The following is a 17,509-nucleotide window of genomic DNA, read 5'->3' as shown; positions in this document are numbered from 1 at the left end:
ATCAATTTTACCAACCATGTTAACTTGAGTGGATAATTTATGAAATGTCAGTAATATCGAATCCCTTTAATATAATCAGTTTACAGCTAAAACGTGCAATTGGAATTTAGGAATAGAACATATTATTAATAGCTCTGACAAACAAAAAAGCTCACCAGTTGTGAAGCAGTGATGAGGGTGAAACACAAAGACACACACATACACTTACATATATACATACAATTGATTTCTTTCACTTTCTGTCTACAACTTCCACTGACAAATCTTTGGTTGATCTGAGGCTATCGCAGAAGACACATGCCAATTTCCACGCAGTGGAACTGAACTGAGGACCATGTGTTTTGGAACCAAGTTTGTTACCACACAGCCACACTTGTACCTATATATGTGCGTGTGTGCGTGTGTGTGTGTGTGTGTGTGTGTATGTGTGTATGTGTTCGTGTATATATGTATGCATGTGCATATGTGTATATATATGTGTACATATTACATGTACATCTATATATATATACATCTAGATATACATGTATACATATACATCTATATATATACATATATATATATATATATATATATATATATATATATAAATAAATATATATATATATCCATATATATACATGTATATATATATATATATATATACATATATATATATATATATATAATATATATATATATATATATATATATATACACGCTTCCATATACATACAATAGAGATGTTTTTGTTTCACTTTAACACGTAATACTGAAATAGTGGAGATGTGATATTGCTGTGGGCTCGCCCTAGGAAAGAAATTAAACATTTTTTCACATGACTCGACATGGACCCTAAGTAAGGCATGTGTAAAATTTGAATTAAATTGGTTGTGTAGTTCTCAAGTTTTAGGGATTCACACAGACAGACAGATTCATATTTTCAGTTTTATATATATAGGTATCTTGTTATTGTGAGACATTCAATTCCTGACGTTAATGGTCAACTGTTGATTACTATGGTTTTGGTCAATATTTCTGTACTTTCTACAGTGGTCTCATGTAATAGCCCAATATTTATGTACACAATAGAATAGACTAACATTCCTAAATCCCATCTCTCTATACAGACATCCTACATAATCTAATAATGTTGCAATTATCTCGTAAAATTAACACTTAATGACAGTTTTCTCTTGGCGTTGTCTTTCTTTTCTTATAACTGTGCCAAATCTATGGCATGGCACTGTCCTCCCATCTCTAGAATTTACTAATCAACATTCCTCTCTAATTAAGTAAAACTGAGCCCATAAAGATATGTTCTTTATGTGCATACCCTCCACCCCGCACACAATCTGTCCCCTAAAAATCATCTCCACAACATGATCCCTAACAAGATATAAAATGTAAGGTGAGGGTACACGATGTTCCTATGACAAAATATGTTTACATTTCAGACATACAAATGTAAGAGAGTTAATGAATTATAGCTTATTAATTATCATGATAATTGGGTATATATGTGATACAATGGCACTGTGCTTGACGGTGCAATACTAGATATCAATATAGATTGTATATAATCTGAGTAAAGAACATATAACCTTCATTACAATGAATATGATTGTGTCTCAGCACAGCTAATATTATGGTAGTTCCATGAGCAAACAAAGAAAGATATAACCAAGTCCACTGCCAAATAATAATGATTAATTCATTTCCTGGTCAAATAACAATGACTAACTTCCATTAAATAATTTGAACGCAACAATCAAGACCAAAGGGTGAAACACTCAGAAAACTGTGCCTCTTTTAGCATTAATATCATCTAAAATCTAACAAGAGTGAGAACAAGAATGACTATATGGATGGTAAATGTTGTTCAAACAATGTAATAAGTGTATATTATATATAGTTACAAACAAGGATTTGTGAGATCAAGTCACACAGGGAACTCATATTTAATTCCTATCTTTATATTTTATGTCAACACCAATGTTTTGTTTAAATGTAAACAGATGTTCACCGTTCAATACTAAATTTAATATTTAATCAACGTTAATGATCATTATACTTATACTCTTAGAGATTTGATTTTTAATTTTATTAATTTATAACAATGTTATTCTGACCTGAGACATTCAGGGTAGCAACCTAAACAGCATATCATGACAGACATCTTGAAGTGTGACATCTTAAAATTAGATAAAGACAATATTTAGTGGATGTAGTGATAGATATACTGTCACAAAGAAAAGACCTCAGGGACACCTATCATAAATCTGTCCCATTATGACATACCTGGGTCTACACGAAGCACATTATTCCACACAATAAGGTCAACAAGACAACAAACAGAGCCCCAAATATTATCTTACCAAATTCACTTTTGCTGAGTGTGTATTCTCGACACACGGGACATATCTTAAATGTCATTTCAGAAGAACAATTCTTGCAGAGAACAAGATCTCCACATGGTTGCAGTGTCACAGTGGCCATGTTCTCTTGACACCAGCGACATCTATGGAACAAAATATAAACACATTTCATCAATAACATTCATGTATAACAATATTTACATGGTATACATGTTTACAGCACAAAATATTATGAAACTCTGCAGTGACTTCCATGAGTGTCTCACAATTTCTATTTTAAAGAACCACGTTCGGACAGATTTATGTGTGTATAAGTGCTACGCAGACACACACACGTGTATATTTATACAGATTTTGTTAAATATACGTCTTGACTCCGATATATTACAAAAGCATACTTCACTTCTAGACTCCATTTCTGCTGAACAAAACTATATATGTACACAACTTTGTGTCTATATACGAGGTCTGATCAATAAGTATCCAGACTGTTGCTATAGTAACGAAGCAAAAACACGCAGAGTGAAGCCGCTTGGCAAAGATTGATCTCAATCTGTGCTGTACATGCGCACTAATGTTTTATGTTCTAGCTCATATTCGCTGTTTACAGCAGTGCTTGGAAGCCTACGTAAAGTTGCAGAAAGTGTATGGAGAGGAGTGTATGAGCCACACACATGTAAGAGTGGTTCAGACATTTTAAGTATGGCCGAAAATGTCGATATTGACGAGCATTGTGGAAGATCTGCAACGAGAAGAACTGAGAAAAAACATTGCTGATGGGCGTACAATTGTGTGGGTAAACCGTCGAATTACCATCCTTGAATTATCAGAGGATGTGCAGATTAGTTACGGTTCGGTCCATTACCACTGAAGATTTGGGTTTGAGACGCGTGTTTGCCAAATGTGCGCCAAAACTCCTTTCAGCGGACCAAAAGGACACACGGGTTTCAGTTGCACAAGATGTCCTTGAATGTGTCAGGGACGATAAAAATTTATTGAAAAATTTCTAGGGCCCTCTGAGCAGGAATCGTCAAAATTTTTGACAAAATTTGATGCAGCTTCTCTGCTCAACTCTCTATATCAAGGTCAATTCCAAGCACTGCTGTAAACAGTGGAATTGCGCTAGAAAGTTAAAACTTAGCCTGCATGCACAACAGAGATAAAGGTCAATCTGTGCCAAGCAACTTTACTCTGTGTGCTTTAGCTTTGTTACTATGGCAACAGTCTGGATACTTATTGATAAGATCATGTCCAACCATTAATATATGTATATATAAAACTCTTCATTGTATCTAATCTGTTTCGCAAGTCCTCTATATTTAGACATCTGGTTTTGAATTTTATGGCTGGAGAGACGGGCCACCTTTGCTATAGCTTCATATATACGAGATCCGTATAACTAAACAAGTCACTGTTCTAAAATAGAAGAATGTTTTGAGAATACAATACAATGTATATGTACAAAACTGGAGAATATTTTAAAAACAGATGAGTTGACTGCAATAAATGCAATGTTTCTATGCACCATTAACTTCAGGCCAATCAAAGATGCATTATGGTTGTATGATCCCCACGGTGGCTGGCCCGTGTGTCTTTCCCCATCATTGCAGTCGAACAAAATCTGGCCATCCACGGGAAAATTCTGGACATCTGTTGTGACGGATATTAAAAGAAAAGTTCCTTACATAATCCGACATTAAAGGTCCATATAAGAAAACATCAGGTAAAAATGTACCCCTAGTTATAGCTAAATCCAGGGACATTGAGAAATAAACCACTGATTCTGCCACACATGATGTAATTGTTATTGGTGTATCTAAAGAAATCATTGATCTACAAACATGTTTTGACAACTTGTCCACTTCAAATGTATTTCTCCCCAAAATGTTATCTGCCAAAATTGATTGTACCAAAACCTAGATTTTGCAGATTTACCTTCTACTGAGGCATAGGCATACTGCTTAGTCTCCGGTAATCTTTCCTTTTTAATGTTTATAATAAATAAAGACACACATTTTACCTATTTCGGTATTGATACCATTTTTGACAATCTTAATTATATTTTTTATACAACATAGCAATATTGTTTATAAACAATCACACATAATGAAATTTCGTCTGCATTAACATCTTTGGTTTCTTTGCGCCTTGCCCCTTTAACTGGTAATCAACATCATGATTTAAAGTCTTACACTACTAAGCCTCTTTTTATGGACACTTACTTTATATCCAATTGACTACCCCTAATGTCTTCTTTCTGCCTGGTGGAAAAGGAATACATACGACAACATTTATGACCATACCTAGCCATGAGCTGTCAACTCATTCTTGTCCTTTATTCAAAACAGGACACTGTCTTCTGGTCTTAGATTTAGTAGTTGATAAAGAGATAAAATACAAATGAATTACAATCCTTTACAACACTATCACCCCAATAGGCTTCATGCGATTCTTGGAAGTGTAGTTTTTTCTTAGCTACAATATCGATAACTTTAATTTCTTCCATCTTCTTACTCTGTTAAAATAGTTTAGAAACATTACAGTAATGTGTCCGAATGGTTAAAATTCTATTCATTTATTTCTACAGCTAAAGATGGCACTGCATTTAAATTGATGAATTGATTGCATTGTTCAATTGAATGGAGGCGCTTGAAACGGTCGTATTGTATCACGACTTGATATCCTGTTGCTTAATTTGATATATATATATATATATATATATATATATATATATATATATGAAGATGCAAGGCTCAGTGGTTAGAACTTCAGGCTCACACTCATGAGGTAGGGAGTTCGATTTTGTGCTTGAGCAAGACACAATATTTCCATGGTTTTCCAGTTCAATAGGCTTTAGAAGTTAGTTCTGATGCCATTGGTGTCAAGCTGTATCGGCCCTTGCCTTTCTCTTAGATGACATTGGTGGCGTGGAGAATGGAGTGTGGCATACATAGGCCACTGTTGGTCTTCCATAAAAAAAATTACCCGGGCTCGTGCCTCGGAGTGTAACATCTAACATCCTGGGTGCTATCCGATGATCATTCATGACCGAATGATTTCTTTACCTTATATATATATATATATATATATATATATATATATATATATAAATTCAGGGTGAATTTCTCTATATATAAACAGCAGTTTGTCTGTCTGTGGTCTGTGTGTCTGTCAGGTTGTACCCTCACCCTGACCACGGCTTTCAACCGATTCTGATGAAACTTGACACACACATAGCCCAATGTCATAATTCAAAACTAACGCAGCGAAAATTTTGAAAAGTTCCTCCAGTCCAGAAAAAAAAAATCGATAAATTCGACAAGGGTCGAGAATCTAAGCTTTTTATATGCAACACATTTTCAACAGACTGTCTAGGGGACGCAACTCGACCTTTTTAACTCTCGGAACACGTGGGGTAAGTTCCCAAAATGTATAAAAATGTACAAAAACGGCAAAAAAGCGGGCAGCAATGTGAGTGACAACAACGAAGAGGGTCAAAAGTGACCAAACTGAACAAACGAATGGAAAAGGTTTTTTTGGTGCACACGACAAAAGCGGTTTATAATAAACCACGAGCTTGCAAGTAGCGTCCGAGGACCCTTAGGGTACGTCAAAAGTTTATGGTAAAACGTTTGGGGTGGTAGTTATAAAGAAAGTGTAAACAAAAAAAGTATTCGAATAACTTGCGGCTGCAGCAGCTATTAGCAGAAGTGGCGGTGTTGGGGGTAAAGTCTCGAATGTAATTTCTTCCTGGTAGGAATTGGTTGGGTTGAATTATCGATAGCTGTTTGATAGTTATTTGGGAGTGAAGAGAAGACATTGCAACCTACACATATGCCTTCGTTCCCTAGAGGGAAAGGACTAGATTGGGATTAGTCGTTGCCTACTAGGGGCTCTTACATACCCGGGCAACGCCGGGCTATGCTGCTAGTACTTGATAAATGTAAGCACCTGTATATGTCAGCTAGTGGTATAGGTGATAGGATATATGTATCAAAAGAAAAACAGGACGCAAAGGATTTTGCGGTACATATGTTTCGGGCTTTATTGAACAACTTATATCAATGCATAATTGATATAGCAGGTAGATCAAAAGCCTTCTTCAGCCACGTACAATTACCACACCAAAGACATGTATCACATTATAGCAGGTTTGAGAAAAAGTTTGAGAAAAAACCGAGTATATTGATACATATATATATATATGTATGTATATATATATATATATATATATATATATATATATATATATATATATATATATGTATGTATGTATGTGTGTGTGTGTGTGTGTGTGTGTGTGAGTGTGTGTGTGTGTGCGCGTGTGTGTGTGTAATCAAAATAAGCAACAGGATAACAAGTAGTAATGCAGTATGACCATTTCAAGCGACTCCATTTAATTGAACAAAGCAATCATTACATCAGTTTAAATGCAATTATATCTTCAGCTGCACAAACTAAATGGAGTTTTTTAATAAATGGACACATAAACATGATTTTTTAATATAACATTAATGTAGCCTACTTGTTAAAAAATACTATTTATTTTGTGCAGCTGAAGATAGCACTGCGTTTAAATTGATGTAATAATTGCATTTTTCAAATCAATGGACTCGCTTGAAATGGTCGTACTGCATCAATATTTGATATCCTGCTGCATATTTTGACTTTATTCACCTTACTTCGATCCGCGCGGATTATAACGGACTGACTTGGTGCTTCAACTTAAGAACTCAATTCAACTGAATCTGTATTATATATATATATATATTAATTATAATAAAGGGTTAATTGCAACAAATTGCTCAAAACCACATACCGAAAATATTAGAAATAGCAGCCAAATAGATCACTATTTCTCCTACTAATAAAAGAGTCTCCACAAACAAACAAAATTTGTAACTCGTATATGGTAAATAGAAAGAAAATAACGAAATCCCAGCCTATGGATTAATTATAGGCGAATCGTTTCTGGATTAGAACCGAAGGTTCAATTCCTTGTCAATATTATATTTCCTATAAATCTAGAAATGCTAGGAAAAAAACTCACCCATTACACCGGCTCGATCAAGCGACATCGAACGATCTAACGGACTGCTAGCATCTCTACATTTATATAGACAGGCGAATTCGTATCTCCCTCCAAAATTGTTTCCTAGCATTTCTAGATTTATAGGAAATATTATATTGACAAGGAAATGAACCTTCGGTTCTAATCCAGAAACGTCTATAATTAATCCATAGGCTGAGATTTCGTTATTTTCTTTCTGTTTACCTTATACGGGTTGCAAATTCTGTTTGTTTGTGGCGACTTTTTCTTTAGTAGGAGAAATAATGATCTATTTGGTTGCTATTCCTAATATTTTCGGTATGTGGTTTTGAGCAACTTGTTGCAATTAACCCTTTATTATAATTAATATAATTCTTACCAAATATGGTATTTTCCATACCGAAAAATCTACTAGGTGATATTTATTGATTTTATTAAATTAATTATATTTCACCCTTTTTTGTATATATATATATATATATATATATATATATAAGTATGTATGTATATATATGTATATACACACACATATATATATGCATATATATATTATATATATATGCATATATATATATGTATATATATGTGTGTGTGTATATACATATATATGTGTGTATATATCTATGTATGTATGTATCCATGTATGTACACTCATTGTATGTGTTTGTAGTCATTTTCTCAGGATAGCTCACATGGACATGACTGGGTGGGACAGAGAAGACAGAGGAATAATCTGTTGGTAGAGAGATAAATTCCATCACTTCACTATTTACTTCTACATTTTCTCATTGGTACCAAATCTTTAAAATAGGGAACTGAGAGAGGTGGGTGGGGATTTTAGGAGAGGTATAACAGTCAATGCAACCAATCATTTGAATGTAATCAAAATAGTGTTCTTTCTTTAATTAGCTTAACAACTGCATATCGTTTATTGTTCTTCTTACTGTTGTTGCGTAACCTTTCATTAAGCCTCTAAAGCAGTATAATGTATCAGTCGAATTAAAACAATATAAACATATAAACACGGTTATATACAAAACAGAAAATGTAATGGTTTATCTTGTCATTGCCAGTGAATACTTACTGCGTTGGTGGGAATAACATATTTAAAATCTTTTTTGATTTTTTAGTTTTTATTAGGTCCAATGGTGTTCTGCCACTTTTGTTGTTACAGTATAAGTTGGCCCCGTGGTAGACTAGGTAGCAAGCAACTACCACATCAGAGTACCTTTCTTCGTTTCCCAGTTTCAGCTCTTCGCAGAACTACAAATGATGAAATATAAAATGATGAGTTAAAGATTACACAAACACATACTAAAGATGCCCCAAATTACACAACAGTTCAACTACATTTACACATAGTTTGTTTTCCCAGTGATTAAACTATTCACACAGCGTTGATTTCTTACATCATCTCTTAGTTGAGTCCACTTTTCATTATCATTTGTTTTACTTTACGTTCCACATTAAGACAAAAATTATGATCATTATATTGAACAAAACGCACATTAGTGGTCAACGTTATTGCTTAACAATGATATTTAATGAGTAAATATTTACTTGCCAATCACAAATGTCACAAACTATTCAATAAAAACACAATATAAAGTTATTATAACATCAAGTCAAATATACAAAATATAAGGAAAGAAATGTCACAATAATGAAAGACAACAAACCAACAAGAACCTATCTCTACAACTGGCTTGATAGAGCCAAATGGCCACAGCAAGAGAAATACTTACGGAAGAGTATTGTATATATAAATATAACAACCCAAATAATGTAAGTTATACCAGAAAAGAGAATACCAACAACATAATAACAACTAAATCAAAAACACACAGACATATCTAAACAGATCAATAATGTTTCCATAATTAAGTGGATTTGAAAGAAAAAAATGGATATATAAGGCATCGGATGTTGTGTGCGAGAGAGAAGACTGCGATGGTATTATTATGTAATGCATATGGATGAAGACAGCTGCATCAAGAAGTGCAGATCTTTAATTGTGGAAGGAAAGTGCGGATGGGGTGGACCCAGGAAGACGTGTGATTAAGCGGTGAGAAAGGACCATTAGACATTGGGCCGCACAGAGCAGATGACAAAGGACTGAGTCATAGAAAGCACACGGAAACAGACATGGAGCCCCGATAGCTCCTCAGCTGGCCAGTTCCTGTCAAAGAGTGCAACGTCTGCCAGCATGGAAAAACATGATGATGATGAATTAATAAAAGAATATGTTTTGATGATGAATGTGACGAAAGAGAAGAACGAACTGGTGTCACGATTGAGTATGTGCACCAACACATTATAGTTGATAAACTGTTCAAACTGTTTGTCGGATGGACAATTCCAGTAGGTGGAGAGGTCACTGGTTTCTCACACCAAAGTAGTCATTACTACAATACACAGATAATCATCAACTGTTTGAAGAAATAGTCTCACATATCTAGTGTCCTTTATTTATGCGGGAAGCAGGGAGTTGCTTGAATTCTGCAACGGTTAACAATAGTGATGGATAGATGTGAATGCCTTTGCATGATTTGTATATATATATATAAGTTTCAGCTCAGAGCTGCGGCCATGGTGATGCACCGCCGTTTATATATATATATATCTTGTAGAGATAGGTTCTTGTTGAAAGAGCCATCGGCTCGATGAAAAACGGAAAGGCTCCAGGGAAAGACGGTATAACATCGGAGGTGCTAAAGTCAGGCAGAGAGCAGCTCTGGAAAATCCTCGCTGAGTGATTTACGCACTATCTAGACGAGGGGAGAATTCACTCGCAGTAGAAAGAGTCAAATACCATCCTGCTGTATAAGAAGGGCGACAGAGAAGATCTAAAGAACTACCGACCCATGTGCCTGCTGTCTCACGTGTACAAGCTGTTCACGAAGATAATTCGTCTCGACGAACAACAACCGAGGGAGCAAGCAGGCTTCTGGAAGAACTACGGCACAATGGACCATATATTTGCTCTAACGCAACTGCTTGAGCGAGCAAATGAGTACAAGCTGCCTCTTTGCGTTGCGTTTATAGATTATGAGAAGGCCTTCGAAACCAACGCAGTGCTGAACTCGCTGCAGAGGCAAGGAATCGAAGCGCAATATGTGCAGCCGCTCAGAGAGGCAAATTCCGGATGCACCACCGACATAGCTCTACTGTCATCACCCACACGAGTACCGGTCGAGAAGGGAGTGAAGCAAGGAGATACAATCTCCCCAAAACTTTTCACTGCATGTCTCGGACAGATCATCAGAGGCATCGAATGGCAAGGTGGTGTCAACATCAATGGCGAGCTCCTCCGTTTCGCTGACGACATCGTACTCATCGCTGAAAACATGGATCAGCTTCAGACCATGCTGACGGAGCTCGACATCAAAAGTTCTGCAGTAGGTCTCAAGATGAACCGCATGAAAACAAAGTTCATGCGGTCAGATAACGTACCAACAGGTCGAATGGTGATCGGCAGTGATGAAATAGATGAGGTGAGAGAATATGTCTACCTGGGACAGGAAGTAAATATGTACCGGGATATCAAAAAGAAGATCTCACGGAGGGTAAGGGCCGGATGGAAGGCATTCAATGGCATAAGGGATGTGCACAAGGGAAGGTTGGACAGGACCACCCGTGCCAACCTCATTAACAGTGCAGTTCTGCCTGCAATGTTATATGGTAGTGAAACATAGGCTACCACAAAGAGAGAAGAGCAGAGACTGGTAACGGCTCAAAGAGCCATGGAAAGGTCAATGCTTGGTATCTCGTTGAGAGAGCACATAAGTAGCAACATCATCAGAAAGAAGTCCGGCGTGAGAGATGTCATCGCAGAGTATACTCGCAGCAAGTATAGATGGGCTGGACACGTCGCCCGGCTAACCGATAATCGGTGGACGCACGCAGTTGTCGAGTGGTACCCGCGTGAGCGGAAAAGACCACTCGGAAGACCTCCACGACGGTGGAGTGACGATTTCAAGAGGACGATTGGGATCACGTGGATGAGAAGGGCGCGATCCAGAGAGGAGTGGACAACGTACTGTGACCAGCGGTGTCAAATGGACGCCTGACGGACTGGTCGGTCAAAGTGATCAAAGTGATATATTATATATATATATATATATATATATATATATATATGTATATGTGTGTGTGTGTATATTTATATATATATATATATAGGTCGATAGTTTTACACACACGCACACATACATACATTTAGCCGTTTGTCATCTACATATATATGTGTGTGTGTGTGTGTAGTTGTACATACAATGCTTAAATGCAGGGAAAACTCCCTAAGGACCTTAATTCATTGTATCCATTCTCTAGCGTTCTGAGATTCAACATTGTTATGGCATTTCCGCAGAACGCCAGAGCATATATGATATCTGTTCTTTTGAAGAATTCTTCATAGAATGGACTGGATGTATTTATCATGGCACCAGCACCATAAAGGTTATCCTTTATCATATCACCTGTATCATTATTATTAAGGAATATTTCCTCTCTTCAGGAGGTCAACTCTTCTCTACACAGTAATGGCTGTGTTTATATGACCAATGTCCAAGATAGGCTACCTTCTTTATGGTAGAGAGGCCATGGCTTTGAGGGTAGCAGGAGATGGAATTTTCCTAGTTACAAAATATAACTAAGGCTATCAAGTGGGGGACTGGGTTACTTAAAAGAAAGGTTGATGAGTGTGAATTGAGACATGACAGTCAATGTTTGTCTGTCTGTCTCTCTCGCTCTCTCACTCTCCTTGTTTCAAAACCACACACACACACACACAACACACACATACACACACAGATATTCATAAACAATTTCCAAACTTACCTTATCTAATATACTTAAAGGTTCAACCTCGGAATGAAACCTCTTCGTCTTCGCAGCCAGGTGCAGACAATTGTTGCCTTCATTATTGACAACATTTACGTCTGCACCTTTTGCTATCAACTGGTGCACCATTCCGAGGTGGCCCTCAGAGACAGCTAACAGCAATGGTGTCACTTTCTGATGGTTCTTGATGTCAAGCTGAACAGAATCCTTTGTAGAGTTAAAAATAGAAAATGAAAATCTGCATGAAAATTCGGGTAGATACCAATGTGTTATTACTGTCTTCTACTGGGTACTTGACCAAACTAATCATACACACTTGATGTCTGTCAGTAAAGAGAACCTTCGTAAAGTACCTCCATAACTTCCTTTGAGTGTATATTAGAGACATAATCTAAGTTGTCATATTCGTCAGGAATAAAGATTCATGACTATAGTAAGTTTTAGGAGAACTGAACAAGGGTGAAGACATGATTAACGGATCAAGTGTAGTAAAGAAGAATTATTCGCTTAATGTTTACTTTTGATGTTGCTATATTAATAAGGGGTTCATAAAACTGCTGAGGCAGTTAGTGTCCACTCCCGTAAAATTAATGTACACTCGCCCACGCACACACACATCATTTCGACCCTCTGGTCCTTTGATGGTTGGATTCTGTACAACGGGTTCTGTTGCATCCTCCGGTGCAGAATGCATCACCTCGGATGTCTTGTTCTAAAGAAAATACTTTGCTAATTGTTCTCGGATTCGTTTCGCAGGTTGTTCTGTGCAATGCTATAATCCAAAAACCTACGGTATTTAGAGTTAAAATCCAAGGATGATGAACGTGTAAGATGATAGAAAGTTTTTCACAATCCGCAGAAGTTTGTAAACTTTGCCATATTGAAGATTGATATGCAGTAAAAAAGTTACTTTGTACTTTATGGTTGGCAACTGGAGTTGCCGTATCTGCCACTAAAGGTTGACCTAACGAATAGCTAGCAGATTACCCCTCGTTTGAGTAATTACTACTTTCGAGGTGCTGGTAGCTATATATACATACATACATTATATATATATATATATATATATATCACTGTGATCCGCGTGGTGGACCAGGCTATCAGATGTTGCTACACATCACTGGTCACAATGCGCTTCGTATTGTTTTAGCCTTCAAATGACGCCACCCCGCTGGCTAAGCGAGCAGGCCAAGAGAAAAAGAGTGAGAGAAAGCAGTGGCGAAAGAGTACAGCAGGGATTGCCACCACCCCCTGCCGGTTGTACTCTGCAAATTCATGTGCTTGTGTGTGTTCATGGTTCTGTATTTGTGTGTGTGTGTGTGTGTGTGTGTGTGTGTGTGTTATTTTCATTCGTATGTGTGCTTTCCATGCTGGCAAATAAGCATTGACTTCCTTCAAGAACTAACCAGTGGACCATGTCTCTGTTGTCCATTTTTATTTAGAATGGCAGCTAAGGCTGGGAACCCTTCTTAATGCAAACCCCAAAGCAGAGTGTACTGGATGCTCTGGCACCATCCTTGAGGAGGTTCTCATGTCCTAACCAAAACAAGCCTAAGTTTCCTCTCTACCCTATGGGATCTCCATTCATTCATATTCCATTTTCTGTGAAGCCAGTCCTAGAGACATTGCCTTCCCCCAGGCTCCTCATTTGTCTAAATTTGTTCTCGATAACCTGATCAAGAGTGGGTAGAAGGGAGGGTAAATGCGGACGATGGGTCTAGGATGCGAGGCAAGGAAGCAGTAATGCTTCTAGAATAGTAATGTGTGTATGTCAAAATAGGGATGTTAAGGGGAGAGTAACAAGTGGTGGGTTACTGGAAGAATGATGGTCAGCGGGGAAGTGAGCGACCGGGGAGAGAGGGGGTGACAATCACAATCAGTTATAGAAAAGGAGAGGAGGAAGTAGTTATGTTAGCATGTAAGGGAAGCATGGGTGACGGATGTCAATGGAAGTGTATGTATATACATAAACACGATTGTGTATATATTTATATACACAAACACACATATAAAGGACATTTGTATAGTTATAGTACCAGTAGAAACAGTAAGAGTAGGTTTAATTACAAGAAACAAATTAATTAGTTATAAACATAGAAACCATTCTTCATATTAGTGACATGAACACATTCCTCACTTACCAAATCTCAGCAATTCGTTTTAGATTTTTCTACGATGGAAAGAAATATTTGTTTGCTTCGTGTTATTCAACCAGTTATTTTATTGCACAGCATTCTATATCAGTTATAATAAGGTGTGTTTCATGTACTGGATATAGATATATTGTAATCGACATAATGCTAGCTATATGCAGTAACTGGTCATTTTTGCCAGTTGCGTGACAGGGAGAGAAAATAAAAAAGGTTTAGTGGGTAGCGATCTATCATGGCGATCTATCATATATATATATTTATATAGCGGCGTACGTACACTTTGTTATCTCCCTCTCTCTCTCTCTCTCTCTCTCTCTCTCTCTCTCTCTCTCTATCTCTCTCTATCTCTCTCTCTCTCTTGACCGCGTGAGTACCGTTGGCGTTATTTTTTCCCTCTGTCTTCCCTTCTCTGGATCTTTCCTTCTCCTATGTTTCCGACGAAACGTTAAACCCTCCTTCTTTCTTCTTTCCTGAGCGTCCAATAATACTATATTGTTCCACGTCCTCGCGTTGTATTTTCTCTTTGTGTTTTCATTTTTGGATTACGCATATATATTTATATATACATATATATATACGTATATATATATATATATATATATATATATATATATATATATATATTATATACATATATATATATATATTATATATAGATATATATATATATATATATATTATATATATATATATATATATATATATTGTTACGTATATATGCTGGGATGATGTGTATTAAGACCTTTTCTTCCAAACAACATGGTCTGGGTTCAATCTGATTGCATGTAACTCTGACAAGCGTCTTTTATTATAGCTCTTTATGTGTGCCAACATGTATGAATGTATGTGTTATGTGTGCGTGTGTGTGTGTGTGCGTGCGTGTGTGTGTGTGTCTGCGGCTTTTTGTCTTGACATTTGTGTGATAGTTGTAAATGAGTGCCACTGTCATATAAGCAGGGTCTCTTATTTCCAACATTCTGCGGGAACATGTCTAGTTCTTGGCAAATGTTAGCTTCCTTGGAAAGAGGAGAGGATTGGCGATAGGGAGAGCATCCAGCTGCGGAGAATCTGCCTCGAGAAAATCTATCTGAGCCAAGCAAGTATGATGATGATGATGATCTGTATATATATATATATATATATATATAATATATATATATATATATATATAATATATATTATATATGTATATATATACATATATATATATATGTATGTATGTTTATGTATGTATATATATATCTATATATATATATATATATATATATAATATATTTAGATTGATAGATAGATAGACAGATAGACAGAGAGAGAGCTAGAGAGACAGGCAGACAGCCAGACAGACAGACAGACAGACAGACAGATAGATAGATAGATAGATAGATAGATAGATAGATAGATAGATAGATAGATAGATAGAGAGATAGATAGAAAGAAAGAAATAGATAGACACACACATCCATATATACATGGTTGTAGTGTAAGGAGCTTTTTTCCCAGCCATACACTGTTCCACGTTGAATCCCTCTACATGGAAACTCAGGCAAGTATATTCTACCCTTACCTAGGGCTGAACAAAATCTTGTTAGTGGATTTGGTAAATGAAAACTGAAAGAAACTTCATAACAGGTGTGTGTCTATGTGTGTGCCTATGTATGTGTGTGAGTGTGTGTGTGTGTGTGTGTCTGTGTGTGTGTGTGTGTAGTGGTTCAGCAAAGAGGCTGAGAGGGTAAGTGATACGCTTAAAATAATAAAAGTACTGGGATCGATACAGTTGACTAAAAGTTCAAGGTGATGCCCCAGCATGGCCGCAGTCAAATGTCACAAACAATTAAAATATATATATACATGATGTCTGTTATATTTTGGTTCATCTCATAATGACCTAGTTTCATTTGACCATTAAAGATATTATTATCAGTGGTGGTGGTCAGTTGGACTGTCAACACCGCTAATATCAACATCAACATGATCAATATACAATTCCTCCACAAACACAAGGCTTTTGTAGTACATGTGATTAAATCTATTTCCATTATTTCATTGGTACATTGGTAATATTTATATTATACAGATCAATATAATACTGGAGAGTGTATATAATATGTATTTATTAACTAACCTGCTTCAGCATCGCACACACCACTTCATACTTTTGCCTGAAAGTAATGGATGAGGAAAGAAAAACATGAAAAAAAAGCAAACATCACACAGCTTGAGATAATAGTTATTAGGTCATTAAAGAAAACAAATGTAATTAGGTCACAATAACTTAATTACAGCAATTATTACACCCATACTCACCACACATATATATTTATTCAATACACACTCTACACAGTAGAACAATGATATATACCACCTGAGTAAACCCAGAAATGTAAAGACAGAAAAATACCGCTAGAATTCTGACAGCTTATATAAACATGAAATTTAGGAAGGAAAGAAGGGCTACAGGTAATCATATGAACCCCAGTACATCAATGGTATTGTATTTTATCAACCTTGCAAAGATGGAAGGAGAAGTTGACCTTGGCAGGATTTGAACTCTGAACGTAAAGAGTCGTAAATAAAAAAACACACAATTATTTTTCTTCAAAAGTAAAGAAACAAGAACAGGAGAAAGAAGGAAGACAGTTTATTAAAGGAACCCCTGGGTATTACTGGTACAGATTATATTGACCCCAGAGTGATAGTAAATATTCTGGTAGGATTTGAACATGGAACATAAAAGAGACAAATGTAAATACTATAAGGGGATGATTCTGTATTTAGCCCAGGGTCGGAGTAAATAGGGAAATTACAAAGGAGAGAGAGAGAGTGAGGCAGAAAGAGAGAAAGAGGGAGAAAGTAGTTCTAGATGGGATGAAAAGAAGAAGAGAGAGGATTTGAACCTGTGATGTTGAGGAAATGGAGAACGAGTTGAAGTAAAGAGTCCAGTCAGGCAACAACAATAACAATTATGGTGATGATTAATTAATGAAGTAGATTACAGTGTTAATTCAGTGCGAAAGAGAGAAGAAAGACAATGACCCCGTGGTGGGATTATGACATGAATGACTCAATGAAAAGAAACAAACATTATTGAAAACATAAAGAAACAGATT

General features: G+C 36.4%; 1 protein-coding gene across 2 annotated transcripts; it reads right to left on the bottom strand.

The window, feature by feature from the left end:
• Positions 1-2,271: 2,271 nt before the first annotated feature.
• Positions 2,272-16,765, bottom strand: LOC115227039 (E3 ubiquitin-protein ligase MIB2). 2 transcript variants are annotated; one of them, XM_036498500.1, is made up of 4 exons: positions 16,531-16,765; positions 12,247-12,462; positions 8,492-8,670; positions 2,272-2,500 (listed from the first exon to the last, which is right to left on the bottom strand). In XM_036498500.1, exons 1-4 carry the CDS (start codon positions 16,534-16,536, stop codon positions 2,287-2,289), a joined length of 615 nt encoding a protein of 204 aa, XP_036354393.1. In that variant the 5' UTR covers positions 16,537-16,765; the 3' UTR covers positions 2,272-2,286. The 2 variants fall into 2 exon arrangements, with proteins under 2 accessions (XP_036354393.1, XP_029653837.2); XM_029797977.2 differs by having other exon boundaries at positions 12,247-12,456; positions 16,525-16,763.
• Between the last annotated feature and the right edge of the window lie 744 nt (positions 16,766-17,509).

This window comes from Octopus sinensis, unplaced genomic scaffold, assembly GCF_006345805.1.
Source record: "Octopus sinensis unplaced genomic scaffold, ASM634580v1 Contig01390, whole genome shotgun sequence".
In the NCBI taxonomy this organism is placed as follows: Eukaryota; Metazoa; Mollusca; class Cephalopoda; order Octopoda; family Octopodidae; genus Octopus; species Octopus sinensis.
The sequence above is the reverse complement of the archived record's forward strand: the minus strand, read 5'-3'. Positions and strand labels throughout refer to the sequence as shown.